The sequence below is a fragment of the Drosophila takahashii genome, chromosome 4, assembly GCF_030179915.1.
Source record: "Drosophila takahashii strain IR98-3 E-12201 chromosome 4, DtakHiC1v2, whole genome shotgun sequence".
Classification (NCBI taxonomy): Eukaryota; Metazoa; Arthropoda; class Insecta; order Diptera; family Drosophilidae; genus Drosophila; species Drosophila takahashii.
Window position 1 is genome coordinate 2,241,322 of NC_091682.1, and position 14,557 is coordinate 2,255,878.

The 14,557-nt window shown below is 40.4% G+C and overlaps 1 protein-coding gene across 5 annotated transcripts in view; it reads right to left on the bottom strand.

Moving 5' to 3' along the window:
- Positions 1-2,872: 2,872 nt before the first annotated feature.
- The window catches only part of Sox102F (transcription factor Sox102F), an 84,348-nt gene continuing 72,663 nt past the window's right edge, over positions 2,873-14,557 (bottom strand). For 2 of the 5 annotated variants that reach the window (XM_044395348.1, XM_070218076.1), the window contains 2 exons: positions 5,378-6,304; positions 2,873-4,486 (listed from right to left, as the gene is read on the bottom strand). In XM_044395348.1, the coding sequence (XP_044251283.1) occupies positions 3,653-4,486; positions 5,378-6,304 (1,761 nt within the window). In that variant the 3' untranslated portion in view covers positions 2,873-3,652. Of the gene's footprint in view, positions 4,487-5,377; positions 6,305-13,465; positions 13,981-14,215; positions 14,531-14,557 lie in introns of those variants that run through there. The other 3 variants (XM_017137832.3, XM_017137830.3, XM_017137831.3) reach the window with 3 other exon arrangements.

The window sequence follows — 14,557 nt, forward strand, 5'->3', positions numbered from 1 at the left end:
AACAGCTGTTCTGTGAAATTGTCAGTCGCAAGCTAAAGAAAACGAACGATTTAAGTAATTGGTTATTGATAATTGTAATCGCAGAACAGCATTTGCACAGCGTAAATATATGTGCCAGCAGTTGGTGAAGATCCAAATAAAGATCGGGCCATCATATATGTATTCGGGAGTCCAGACAACAAAAAGCAAATGGATCTGCTGCAGCAGAAGGGAGAGGTGCCATTTCCAGCAGTTCTTCGAGGACGGTAGCACCACCAGCAAAGTAAAATAAGATAAGGAGCAGCATTCAGTGGCAGTAAACAAATCAGGAGGTGGTCATGCTGCTTTCTGTCGTCGCCAGACAAAGTGTGTGTCACTTAAATATGGAATAGCCGTCGATGGTCGAATCATAATTTGGTACCTGCGCACAAAGTGTTACCAGGAGGTCGCCTTGATGGCAGGCCCATGTGCCTGCGCTACAACGACCAATTGGTCGATTTCGATCCTTTCTAGCTGAGACAATCCATTGGGTAGACGTACTGAAAAGTACCACAAATTTGATCTTGCAGCCCTGTAACGCGAAAATATTCCACCACGCGTTAAGCCTAGTACTCAGTACGACGAAAACTGCTAGCTAAGCATAGGAGCCAGCGAGAGGCAAATAGGTAGCTAAGGCCTTTAGCTGGGACTTTTTTCCACGGCGGTACTCAGTTGAGCTAAGGAAACAATAAGGAAATACCAAAAAAATACTAGATTTAGCGGATGAATTCCGATGAACGCTTTTAGCCGCGGCCCAAAGAATAAAGCCTAGTACTCAGTTCGGCTAAGAGTTTTACTAGTCGAAAAATATTAATATTTTAGGGTGACCGAAGTTTTCGGAGTTCATCCGCAATGCATGTAGAATGGTCTTACTCTTAGCAAGCAAATTAACTGGCGCCAATTTTGAAATATTACAAAATGATTAGCCGACCTAGGTCGCAAGCTTTAAATTTGCTGTTGGAATGAGGATATGTATTGCTACAACTCCTACAGGCAGTTTTCCATTGGTTTTTGGGGGTTTCATTCTATTTATAATATGTTATTGGCATACCGCTTCTGCACAAACACAGCCAAAGATCAAATTTTTTATTCTTTGGGCCGCGGCTAAAGGCGTTCATCAGAATTCATCCGCTAAATCTAGTATTTTAGTGGTATTTTCTTACTATTTCCTTAGCTCAACTGAGTACCGAGGTGGGAAAAAGTCCCCGGCTAAGGGCTTTAGCTACCTATTTGCCTCTCGCTTACTCCTATGCTTAGCTAGCAGTTTTCGTCGTACTGAGTACTAGGCTTTAGCCAAAGCCTAGTACTCAGTTCGGCTAAGAGTTTCACTAGTCGAAAAATCGTATTCTTTTAGTGAGACCGAAGTTTTCGGAGCTCATCCGCAATGCATGTAGCATGGTCTTACTCTAGGCAAACAAATCAACTGGCGCCAATTTTAAAATATTACAAAACGTTGAGCCGATCTGGGTCGTAAGCTTTAAATTCGCTGTTGGAATGGCGATATGTATTGCAGCAACTCCTACAGGCAGTTTTCCATTGGTTTTTGTGGTTTTCCTTCCATTTATAAATTGTTATTGTCAACCCGCTTCTGCACAAACACAGCGAAAGATCAAATTTTGTATTCTTTGGGCCGCGGCTAAAGGGGTTCATCGGAATTCATCCGCTAAATCTGGTATTTTTTTGGTATTTCCTTACCATTTCCTTAGCTCAACTGAGTACAGCAATAGAAAAAAGTCCCAGCTAAAGGCTTTAGCTACCTATTTGCCTCTCGTTTACTCCTATGCTTAGCTAGCAGTTTTCGTCGTACTGAGTACTAGCCCTTCAGTTCTGGCGTCCCATGTCGGGGACAATTCCTTAGGCCAAACGCTCGGCCGCTGTCGACGTCAGCAGAGCAGTCGGTATTTATATATTGCGCTCTCTTTCCTTGTCTTATAATTTGTTGTTGTACTGAAGGAAAAAGCGGAACACCCATACAATTTTCTCTATGTGGCATCCTCGGTTCGTCCTGAGGTACAAATGACATGTCCTCGGGCTTTCCTTTGGTGATTACTGAGGGAAAAGTGACATCTGGAACTGAAGGGAGGCTATAGGGGTAATACATGCACAGCCAATACCCCTATTTAAATTTTCTATGTTTTTATTGTATCCGTGCAAAAGTATGTAACAGGGAGAAGGAAGCGTTTCCGACCCTATAAAGTATATATATTCTTGATCAGGATCACTAGGCGAGTCGATCCAGCCATGTCTGTCTGTCCGTCTGTCTATCCGTCTGTCCGTCCGTATGAACGCTGAGATCTCGGAAACTTCAAAAGCTAGAAGGTTGAGATTTTCCACACATATTCTTGGGCTTCCTTCGCAGCGCAACTTTATTTCAGCCGACCGCCACAGCTCTCTTATGCCCACAATCGCCCACTAACAATTTTAAAATGGGCGCTCACACCTTTAAAGATTTTCGAGAAGTACAAATTCAATTTTGTTGTGTAACGAAATGTAGAAACTTTTCAAATCGGACTATTTATTAAAAAGTTATACGCACTCAAAAAAATTTTATATATCCATCTCCCTTGCACTCCCTTTAGCTGAGTGACGGGTATTAGATAGTCGGGACAGTCTTGTTTTCTTTTTATTAGGAACGGTACTGTCCCGACCCGGCAATCTTATCGGACTCTTAGCTCTTCAGACGGAACTCATACAGCATTTGCCATACATTATTCAGGACAATACGAATCTATATTCCTGACAAAATCTGACCTGCGTAATCCAGGCAAAATACTTACATTAACATGTTTTTCCACGCCAGGAAAAGTTATGTTCCCCTTCCCATTACTCCCTGATAAAATTCAATCGCTTTCAATTAGTTTTAAATTTATATTTCAGAGTATGCGCATTTTGATTCGATTGCATTGTTAAAGATTAAAATTAATAAGGTTAGCGGGAAATGATATTCTGACTGATTGTACATTTTGACCCTTTCTTCAAAGACAATACATTCTGTGAATTTTTTGAAAATATACATTTTAATCACCAGCATAATAAACACCAGCAATACGAAAAGCGGCTTACTGCCGGAATAGGAATACTATTAGTTTTTATAACAACATAGCAATGTGTTTACTAAGTATGCACACAAGTCAATTTAAATAATTAACTCGAAAGTAATCATGAAAATATACGACTAAGTGAATATATGTATACTTATGTATTTTAGTGGCTTCTATTAGACTACGTTCGAGTATTTGGACGCATACAAATTTGACATTTACATATGAATCTATTTGAGTTTGTATATTTTACAAATATTAAACGATACTAACTACCTATTTGAGTACGTCTAAACTGGAGTATATTTCTATGGCTACAGCATTGGTGCGTAAATGGCACAAAAATTGCAATGTTCCCAAGACCGAATGTCTTGCGAACTATGGTTTCACAAATTATCTATATTTATACGCGTGTAATGGCACTTGAACTGAAACTTATATGGCTAAATCAAACAGTGACTATCCTAACCGTTTTGTATTTACAAAGCTGATTACATTTAATTATCTCCCTCCCTTCTGTGCTATGGAGAACTGGTACGTCTCGTCAGAATTGTCACTATCCCGTTATTGGCCTGGCAATCGCCGTCCCCACCTTAATCGTCCAGCTCGCGCTGAGATGCCAACTCCACTTCGTCGGAGGAAAAGCCAGAGGGCGATAAGCTTTCCGGCGGGTAGAAGAACTGCTGAGGGGGCGTGTGCCCGCAGTCGTTGCCATGAACGGTAGACGCTGCTGCAGATGCCATATCCTGCAAATGGTAAACAGCTGCAGCGGCTGCAACCGCCGCCTGGGCGTTTGATCCACCGGGGTGTCCTTTTGGACAGGGATCGGCGCAGGCACTTCCAGAGCCACTGACCCCGCCGGTCCGACACCATAGCTGTCTCATCTCAGCCCGCCGATTGCGCATCAGGACTTTATATTCGGAAATACGCATCTTTTTGCCATCTACAATGCAGGTGCGCTTCGGTCGTGGTCTGTAGCGGTAGTCCGGATGCTGCTCCATGTGAAGCTTTGAGAGCCTTGACTGTTCCTCGTAATATGGCTGCTTGTCGGCGTTAGACATTGCTTTCCAGCGCGCACCCAGGATTTTCGATATATTCGAGTTATGCATGTCCGGACATGCCTTCAAAATCTTTCTTCGCTCATCCTTTGCCCACACCATGAACGCATTCATAGGCCTCTTGATGTGCGGCTTGCTATGCCCGTGCCCGTGGCTATGACCGTGTCCATGTCCATGCCCATTGCCTTGCCGCAGTGGATGTGACGACGGTGACGGAGGTACAGGGCCAATTTGACTTGGGTTAATGGTTTCTGGGTCCAACGCAGCAGATCTTTCTGAATTCGTACCACAACTGTTCACTGAGTCCCGACTCATGCGCGTTGCACGTGATCCTCCAGAACCGACGACAGCTGAGTTCCAAACTCTTCCCTGGAAAGAAATGCACAAGAAAAAGTTTAATATTAACTCCGAAACCATAATATATTTTATTAGATGCGCTATGCACTACACTCATCATGTTTCATATTTCACATGCATGTTTTGATTTCCCACATTTTTGAAAAGAACCTTTGCTTGCTCTTACGAAAGAAATTAAGTATGGGAGGTGAAAAAACTGAAACCTCAATCTCATCCAGGATTATGATAGAATTTGGTGAGCAACAAATGCATTTGAAAACAAGACAGAACGCTCTAGACGAGTGTCCCGGCAATCAGAGATCAGGACATGGCTAGATCAAATCGGCTGGTGATCCTAATTAAGACAAGAGAGAACGCTATAGTCGGGTGCCCCGACTATCAGATCCCCGTTACTCAGCTAAACGGAGTGCGAAGGAGATGGAGGTAAAAACTTTGATCCGCCGTAACTTTTTAACGAATGGTCCGATTAAAAAATTTTTTTCTACATTTCGATAGGTATTCACAAACACAATAAAACTGCATTTTTACTTTTCCGAAATATTGAAATTGTTAAAATCGTATATTAGCGATTGTGGGCGTTAGAGGGGGCGTGGCACCCTTTTGAAACAAACTTGCGCTGCGTAGGAACAAAATGTCAATCTTCTAGCTTTTATAGTTTCCGAGATCTCAGCGCTCATACGGACAGACAGACAGACTGACAAACGGACATGGCTATATCGAATCTGCTAGTGAACCTGATCAAGAATATATATACTTTATAGGGTCGGAAATGCTTCCTTCTAGCTGTTACATACTTTTGCACGTACTTTTTTACACTACGAGTAACGGGTAAAAATATACAGTGCAATACAATATTCCAGTTAAGCGAGAAAAACACGGGAAAACAGGAAGTGTTACACTCACATGACTCTTCAAAAGAGGTGACTCTATCTCGGCATAATGTTGTTGCCCTTGATGCCAGCTAAGGGGTGGACTGGACACAACGGGAGTAAGGCTTTCGCTGTGATCCCTTTGGGAAGAGCTGTTCGGCGAAGAACTGGGCGATCCCTTTGGCTTGCTGAGATTCAGTGGAGCATCCATTTCCGAGTCTTGGGCTTCAGAGAGGCTCGCCATGCTGTGATTGTCCATCGGAGATGGTGGAAAGTTTTTGGAACATTCAGCTGTTCGCCCATGTGGAGATTCCGGAGGTGTGTTGTGGCTATAAGAGAGGATTGCATAAGGTGGGTTTTCGTATGCTGGGGACTCTGGCCTTGACAAGCTTGCCCCTCCATTCCCGCCTCTTCTCATCTCTCCGATCTCCATCAGTGGCAGAGAGACGGAGGAATCTGCGCTCGATGGCTCATTAGCAATATTTGATGAAGCGAGTACGTTGTTGTTGCTAGAAAAATTGTTGCTGCTTTGATTGCTATTGGCAGCTGCTACCGCTGCAGCCGCCAGGGCCGCCTGAATGTGCGCAGCCGCCACCGCCGCAGTGGACCACATAGGAGCTAGGGCCATTTTGTGTGCGCTGGATGGCTCGTTTTGCGGGTGACTGTGGTGGGCGACAGTTTGGGGACTCGCATGGCCAGGAATAAGCTGCAAAAGCTGCTGAGCAGGCATTGGGGGCTGTAGGAAGGCCGGAAGGAATGGAACCAAGTTTCCGGAAGACACGGAAACTGCCTGCTGCTGGTGGTGGGGGTTCGGTGCTGCAAATCGAGCTGCCCCAAACTGACTGCTCAGTTGATTGTGCAACTCTTGAAGGCAGCTTTCGTGTTGCAGCCTCTGCACGTTTTGGAGGTGTTGTTGCTGTTGAGCACTTGCATCAATGTCGGTCATGCTAACGTAATGGGTCTGAAAAAAAAAATATTTTTTCCTGTTAGTATGTGCAAACAAACGAATTATACTGTCTAAGACTTTAATCAATTAAAACAAGAGAGAACGCTATAGTCGAGGTCCTCGACTATTAAATACCCGTTACTCAGCTGTACAACTTTAATATAAATATGCCATCTTGTATGTTTTTTGCGCCCCATTTCAAATAATTTACATTTTGCATTCACATATTCCAAATTAGAGTGACCAGCTTTTTTCCAACACCAGCAAGAGTTTTGAACACGCGGCGCCATCTATGGCAAGGAATTGGTACTGGGTGTACACAAAACTGTGGGCGCAACGGCTTTTTGCGGTTTGTGGGCGTTAGAGGGGGCGTTAGAGGGGGCGTGGCACCTTGATAAAATAAACTTGCGGAAATCCCAACCTACTAGCTTTTGTAGTTTCCGAGATCTCAGCGTTCATACAGACAGACAGACGGACAGACGGAGGACGGACACGGCTAGATCGACTCGGCTAGTGATCCTTATCAAGAATATATATACTTTATGAAGTCGGAAACGCCTCCTTCCAGTTCCTTTTGTAGTTTCTGAGATCTCAGCGTTCATACAGACGGACAGACGGACATGGCTAGATCGACTCGGCTAGTGCCCCTGATCAAGAATATATATACTTTATGGGGTCGGAAACGCTTCCTTCTAGCTGTTACATACTTTTGCACGAATCTAATATACCCTTTTACTCTACGAGTAACGGGTATAAAAATGCAGTTTTATTGTGTTTATCAATACCTATCGAAATGTATAATTTTTTAAATCGGATCATTCGTTAAAAAGTTAAGGCGGATCAAAGTTTTTATCTCCATCTCTTTCGCACTTTCTTTAGCTGAGTAACGGGTATCTGATAGTCGGGGCACCCGACTATAGCGTTCTCTCTTGTTAAAAAATGTAATGGCTACATCTAACATAATTGGTTTTTATACAATTTTATAAAGAAACAAGAGAGAACGCTATAGTCGGGTTGGTGTCCCGACTATTTAATACCCGTCACTCAGCTAAAGGGAGTGCGAACGCTGTACTCGGGTTGGTGTCCCGACTAGCTCAGCTAAAGGAAGTGCGAGGGAGATAGATACATGTAGATATTTTGATTGCGTATAACTTTTTAATGAATGGTCCGATTTGAAAAATGTCTTCTACATTTCGATAGGTATAAATATACACAACAAAATTGCATTTATTCTTCTCGGAAATCTTTAAAGATGTGGGCGCAGGACACATTTTAAAATCGTTAGTGGGTGATTGTGGGCGTTAGAGGGGGCGTGGCGCTCGGCTGAAATAAACTTGCGCTGCGTAGGAGGCCCAAGAATATGTGTGCAAAATCTCAACCTTCTAGCTTTTGTAGTTTCCGAGATCTCAGCGTCCATACAGACGGACAGACGCACATGGCTAGATCGACTCGGCTAGTGACCCTGATCAAGAATATATATACTTTATGGGGTCGGAAACGCTTCCTTCTAGCTGTTACATGCTTATGCACGAATACAATATACCCTTTTACTCTACGAGTAACGGGTATAAAAAATAAGTTCCTGGACTTAAAAATGGAAGAAAGCATCTTTTGAAAAAAAACGATAAGGGAATATAACTTTGGCATGTGTAAATAGAAAATATGACAAATATACAACAAAATATTGGCAAATGTCTTGAAAAACAACCAATTTTGACATAATTTATTCATTCATTCATTTTATAATGACTCGTAGCTGTTTAACTGAAATCGCAAAGCGCATTTAAATAGACGGACGTAGCTATATCAACACGTCTAGTGATCCTGATCAATTAGGGGAGAGGTCTGTAAATTGAGACACCATATTTTCTCAGAACTCTTCAACAAACAAATTTTCTTTTATTTTTGTATACCCTTGCAGAGCCACTCAAAATAAATTTAACCCTAAATTTTAGAAAATCGCCATTAAAATTTCTTTTTTCTAAATACAAGAAAGTTATTTCTAAATCTAAGGAAATTTTGCTTAAGTCAAGAAAGTTTTCCTTAAATCCAGGAAGTATTTCTTAAATGTAGAAAATGGTTACCATGAACTAAAATCACCCTAAAATCTAGAAAAAATGCCCTTAAAATTAGAAATAATTTTCTGAAAAATAGAAAGGCAAACGAAAATAATAAAATATTTTGGCAACACTTTTTCTAAAAATGAGTGCCCTAACCCTAAAATTAAGCTAACCCTAAATAATAGAAACATTTTCTAAAAAGTAGAAAGTTTTTCTAAAAAATAGAAATAGTTGTTTTCACATGCTCTGGCACACCAAAATGTTCAATGCCAGAACTTGTCAGCTGCCGGGCGGCTGTACTCGTAGCGCAGACGGTTAAAGCGCTTGGTTAGAAATCGAATCGACCCTGGTTCGAGTCCCAGAGCAAACTATTTTTTACCTTTTTTTTTTTAAGTTTTTTTAAATTTTCTTTTAAAGTTTTTTTTTTTAAATTTGTTTTTTTACTCTTTTTTTTATTCCTTTTTTTTATTGGTGGCAAGCGGTAAACCGAAAATAATTTGGTTTATATTTAGCTATTTACTATATACTACACATAATATAAATTGCGATAGCATAAATATATACATAAGTATATATGTATGTAAATAAGTAAAACGCGAATGGTCAAAATTATGCAATAGTATTCAAATGTATTCTCCGCTTGACCCTTTACATACAATGCTCGGTTTGCCACAGCGAATTTAAGTGCTACAATGGCCCAGTATGTAGGCCGTTCGCTCCTCGCGCGGGAGACCCGGGTTCACCGACGGACAAGTAAAAATGTAAGTTTTTTTCATGAAGATAAAATATTAACTAATCATAATTTCTACATTCCCAATCTTCCGCAGTCCCGTAGTCCACATTTACAACAACATTTGGCTTTGGTTAGATAAGAAATCCAAGCGCAAATACATAATAATAAATACATAACCTTTAAAATTCACAATATACAAGGCACACAACGCCTGCATATGTATATAGGGAGGAGTACATAATATAAACGTATATACAAAAAAAAATCATGATTGAACATGTTTTTTTGTTTTCTTTTTAATTTCTACTTTTTAGGAAAATTTCCTACTTTTTAGAAATTTTTGCCCTTAAATTTAGTAAAATTACCCTAAAAAACGACGTCAAACAAAATCAAAAAATATAGAAAAATGTGACCCTAAAATTTAGGGCGAGCTTGTCTTGAAGACAAAAGTAAAGCGATTTCCTTGACTTTAGGGTTAATTTTATTTTGAGTGAGGGTATTATGATTTCAGTCAGAAGTTTGCATCGCAGTGAAGGAGACGTTTCCGACCCCATAAAGTATATATATTCTTGATCAGCACCAATAGCGGAGTGCACCTAGCCATGTCCGTCTGTCCGTCCGTCTGTCTGTCCGTACGTCTGTCTGCCCGTTTCTACGCAAACTAGCCTCTTAGTTATGAAGCTATCGTCTTGAAACTCTTCCAAAAGTTTTCTTTCTATTGCAGGTAGTATATAAGTCGGAACCGACCGGATCGGACAACTATATCTTATAGCTCCCATAGGAAGAAACGAAAAAAAAACTTTAAAAAAATTCTAGCTTCGGTGTTTTTTAAAATATTACCTTCTAGTCTTGGGAATATTATTTTTTAAACATTTCTGAATTTCGATTTAAATATTTTAAAAATCGGACGACTATATCATATAGCTCCCATAGGAACGACCGAAAAACAAGAGAGAACGCTATAGTCGGGTTGGTGTCCCGACTTTCTAATACCCGTCACTCAGCTAAAGGGAGTGCGAACGCTGTACTCGGGTTGGTATCCCGACTAATAATCGTAACTCAGCTAAAGGGAGTGAGAGGGAGATAGATATATAAATTTTGATTGCGTATAACTTTTAAATGAATGGTCCGATTTGAAAAATGTCTTCTACATTTCGATAGGAATAAATATACACAACAAAATTGCATTTTTACTTTTCGGAAATCTTTAAAGATGTGGGCGCAGGACCCATTTTAAAATCGTTAGTGGGCGATTGTGGGCGTTAGAGGGGGCGTGGCGCTCGGCTAAAATAAACTTGCGCTGCGTAGGAAACCAAAGAATATGTGTGGGAAATCTCAACCTTCTAGCTTTTGTAGTTTCTGAGATCTCAGCGTTCATACAGACAGACAGACGGACAGACAGACGGACAGACGGACAGACGGACATGGCTAGATCGACTCGGCTGGTGATCCTGATCAAGAATATATATAGTTTATAGGGTCGGAAACGCTTCCTTCTACCTGTTACATACTTTTGCACGAATCTAATATACCCTTTTACTCTACGAGTAACGGGTATAATAAATGGGAATGTAATAGGAAATAAATGTTAGCTTTTTTGTTTTTTTTTGTATTTTCTTCTACTGTAGGACATGACTCTTTTTAAATATTTCCGAATTTTAATTTTATCAAAATCGGACGACTATATCATGAAGCTGCCATAGAAACGATCGAAAAATTAATGTAAAATAATAGGAAATTTAACATTTTTTGTGATATGTCAATTAATAGAATGATCTGCAAGGGTATATAAGCATCGGCTTGCCGAAGCTAGCTTCCTTTCTTTCTTTCTTTTTAATATTTCCGAATTTTGTATTAAATTTAACAAAAATCAGACGACTATATTATATAGCTGCCACGGGGAAGGACAGAAAAAATAATGTCAAAAAAATACGAAATTTAACATTTTGGCGATTTGTGTATTAATAGGAACGATCGGAACGATCGGAACGATCGGCCAGCCAAAGCTAGCTTCCTTTCTTGTTTTCAAGTAGTTTTTGATTACAAAACTTTTGTGTTTAACATTCGAAGCCAGGCTCAAGCAGTGACACTCGTGTACCATTTTTTACAAAAAAAAGTTTATTTTCACTTTTTTAAAATTTGAATAGCGCGCTAAAATTAATTTGGTAAGATGTTTAAAACATTAGTAATTAAACTGTAAACAAATTAAAAAAATTATAAAATTCATTTGACAGTAGGGCCACTTTGAGCCTGTAAGTTGAGATACCCGTTTTGCTAACAAAAAGGCCTCAGCCCGACAGAGGTCACTTTATGCCTAGTAAATTTCTTTGAAATAACGGAAAAATGTGCTCTTTCAAAGAGCATATTGGTTTTAATTGTTATTTGATCTAAGTACTTCGGCTATTGGTGCTCATCAAGAATATATACATATATATACTTTATGGTATCGGAAGTCTTTTTAACTGCGTTGAAAACTTGTGACTGAAATTATTATACATTCTGCAAGTCGTCGTTGATTTCGTAAATGTCAATCGTGGAACCATAAATTATATTAAAGTGGTATTAAGATAGTTCAATAGTTCCTGATATTAACATTTGAGATGAATTTTTAGCATTTTCAGCAAACAGTTCTAAAAGGTTTATCATTATACCCTTATATACCCTTGCATATAAAGTAAATACCTATAGTTTAATGCTCACTCTATCGGTGCATTTCCAGAGATTCCAGATTCTGCGTTCCTATTTAAAATTTTATTATACCCTTGCAGAGGGTATTATGATTTCAGTCAGAAGTTTGCAACGCAGTGAAGGAGACGTTTCCGACCCCATAAAGTATATATATTCTTGATCAGCATCACAAGACGAGTCGATCTAGCCATTTCCGTCTGTCCGTCTGTCTGTTTCTACGCAAACTAGTCTCTCAGTTTTTGAGCTATCGGGACGAAACTTTCGCAAAAGTCTTCTTTCTATTGCAGGTAGTATATATGTCGGAGCCGACCGGATCGGACAACTATATCTTATAGCTCCCATAGGAAGGATCGAAAAAAAAACTTTAAAAAATTCTAGCTTCGGTGTTTTTTGAAATATTACCTTCTACTTTTGCGGATGTTATTTTTTTAATATTTCTGAATTTCGAATTAATTATTTAAAAAATCGGACTACTATATCATATAGCTGCCATAGGAACGATCGGAAAATTAATGGAAAAGTAATAGGAAATAAATTCTAGCTTCTTTGGTTTTTATTGTATTATCTTCTACTCTAGGATATGACTCTTTTTAAATATTTCCGAATTTCAATTTTAATTTGATCAAAATCGGACGACTATATCATATAGCTGCCATAGGAACGATCGGAAAATTAATGAGAAATATTAGAAAGTTGAACATTTTTGCGATTTGTTAATTAATAGGAATGATCTGCAAGGGTATATAAGCTTCGGCTGGCCGAAGCTAGCTTCCTTTCTTGTTTTTAAGTTGTCAAAAATCAAAACGCCTACTTCCCACAAAGTTACATTGAATTTTCCTATATTTGTTTGATTATTCCTATGGGAGCTTTAAGATATAGTGGTCCGATCCAGCTCGCTCCGACATATGTACTACCTGCAATAGAAAGAAAACTTTAGGGAATGTCGCTAGACTAGTTCGCATAGAAAAGGACAGACGGACAGATCGACTTTAGTGATGCTGATCAAGAATATATATACTTTATGGGGTCGGAAACGTCCCCTTCACTGCGTTGCAAACTTCTGACTGAAATTATTATTCCCTATGCAAGGGTATACAAATGTCAGACCAGCTCCAATTTTCCGAATTATTTAATTTTTACTTTTACCCACATTTTTTCGGAGTCCTATGTTTTCTGAAAAGGGTTCAGAATCGCGCACTCCCGGTGCGATTCGTCACTACGTGAAACGCCGTCCACAGTAATAGAAAGAGGACGGACAAGGCTAGATCAAAATAATTGTATCTAAGAGCTAGCAACATTTACACCCACATTTTCGCCCCGATGAACGCATTTATCATATTAACAGCTTTCTTCAGAAGCAACTGCCGAGAAGGACAAAAAAATTAATGTACAGCGAAATCTAACTAACAAGTGAACAATAATCTTATTTGACGTTTTGGGTCGGTGAATTTAAAGTCTCGCTGATAAATCGGTCTTACAGAATCGGTTGATATACTTTTTTGATCATGATAAACATCCGCTCCAATCGGGCAAACACCATGTCCTATTTCTACCTTGGGAACAAATGTAACATTTTGTATATTTTGTTCTAGTGCGTTATAAGCAGGGAGCGTCATTAATTTCAAAGGTAAATCATTTTAAGACAACAAGGGTGCAACAACTTATATTAGCAAAATCATAGTTTAATATAATTACACCGTGCAATGTATCCCTGTGGAACAAGGTCGTAATCCGCCTTCCAGTAGATACTGCTATTCAGCAGTCGAGTTTTTCATTTAGAGCCTACGAAGCGCGCCCATTTTCTTTTAAACAATTTTCAGATAGTTATAAAATAGCACTGTAACACAGTATAGTCCGTTTTTTCACTCGTATCCTTTTATTTTTTTGTGTCGGAAATAATCACTCGAGAATGATTATTTTGTGGGCCATCTGCTCCACTCACTTATGCCGCACAGAGTTGTACTTATATTCACGAATGTTCTAGTGTAAAGTCTTTCCTGATTTGCACTCACTAGCTTTGAATCTTGGTAAATACAGCAGGTGGCTCACCTCGCGCATCGTCAAGAGTTGTGCCATTACAGCAAGTCAGTCTTGTCGAGCAGTTGAAAATTTAAATAGGGAGGATGGCCCGAAAGGTCTGCGCCTGATTGGCCAGGGCAATGCGACACAATAGCAAATCGCAGCGTGACGCGTATCCGTATCGGTATCAGTACCCGTAAACGTCACTGCCAAGCGCCAGTGTTCCTCCACCTCCACCTCCACCTCCACCGACCACGTTGCCTGCTTTGCTCAAAGCTCGGTGCTCAGTGCTCGGTGCTCAGTGCTCGCCGCTCTCAGAGGCAGCATTCGGCACACATTGGTCATCCATTCCGGCAGGGTATCCAAATCCAAATGACGGTTCTGCTCTGCCCTCGGGACTCCACTTGCCGTACTCTGTGCACTTACGCTGGCCCTCGTCGTCGCCGCCTTGGCATCTACTCATCTACTGCTCCTGTCGAGCCATCGCGGAAAACTGTCGAGCCACTGCGGGAATCTGACGATGGAGCGTCGGAAAATTGGCGACGCTGGAGCACCCGACTACTTCTGCGCTGCGGCGGAGCTGAACAATGGACTGTTCGAGACGCCCAGAGCGCAGCAGCTGCGCACAGTTGGCCGGAATGTCTCAGCAGCGGAAAACGTAAATTGCTAGGCTGGGCGACCCCAAGTCGAAGCTTCCAACGCTTCTATTGTATATTTGAAAGTATTGATCTGTCTGATTGGAAACCTGGGAGAGTGTTATATACATTG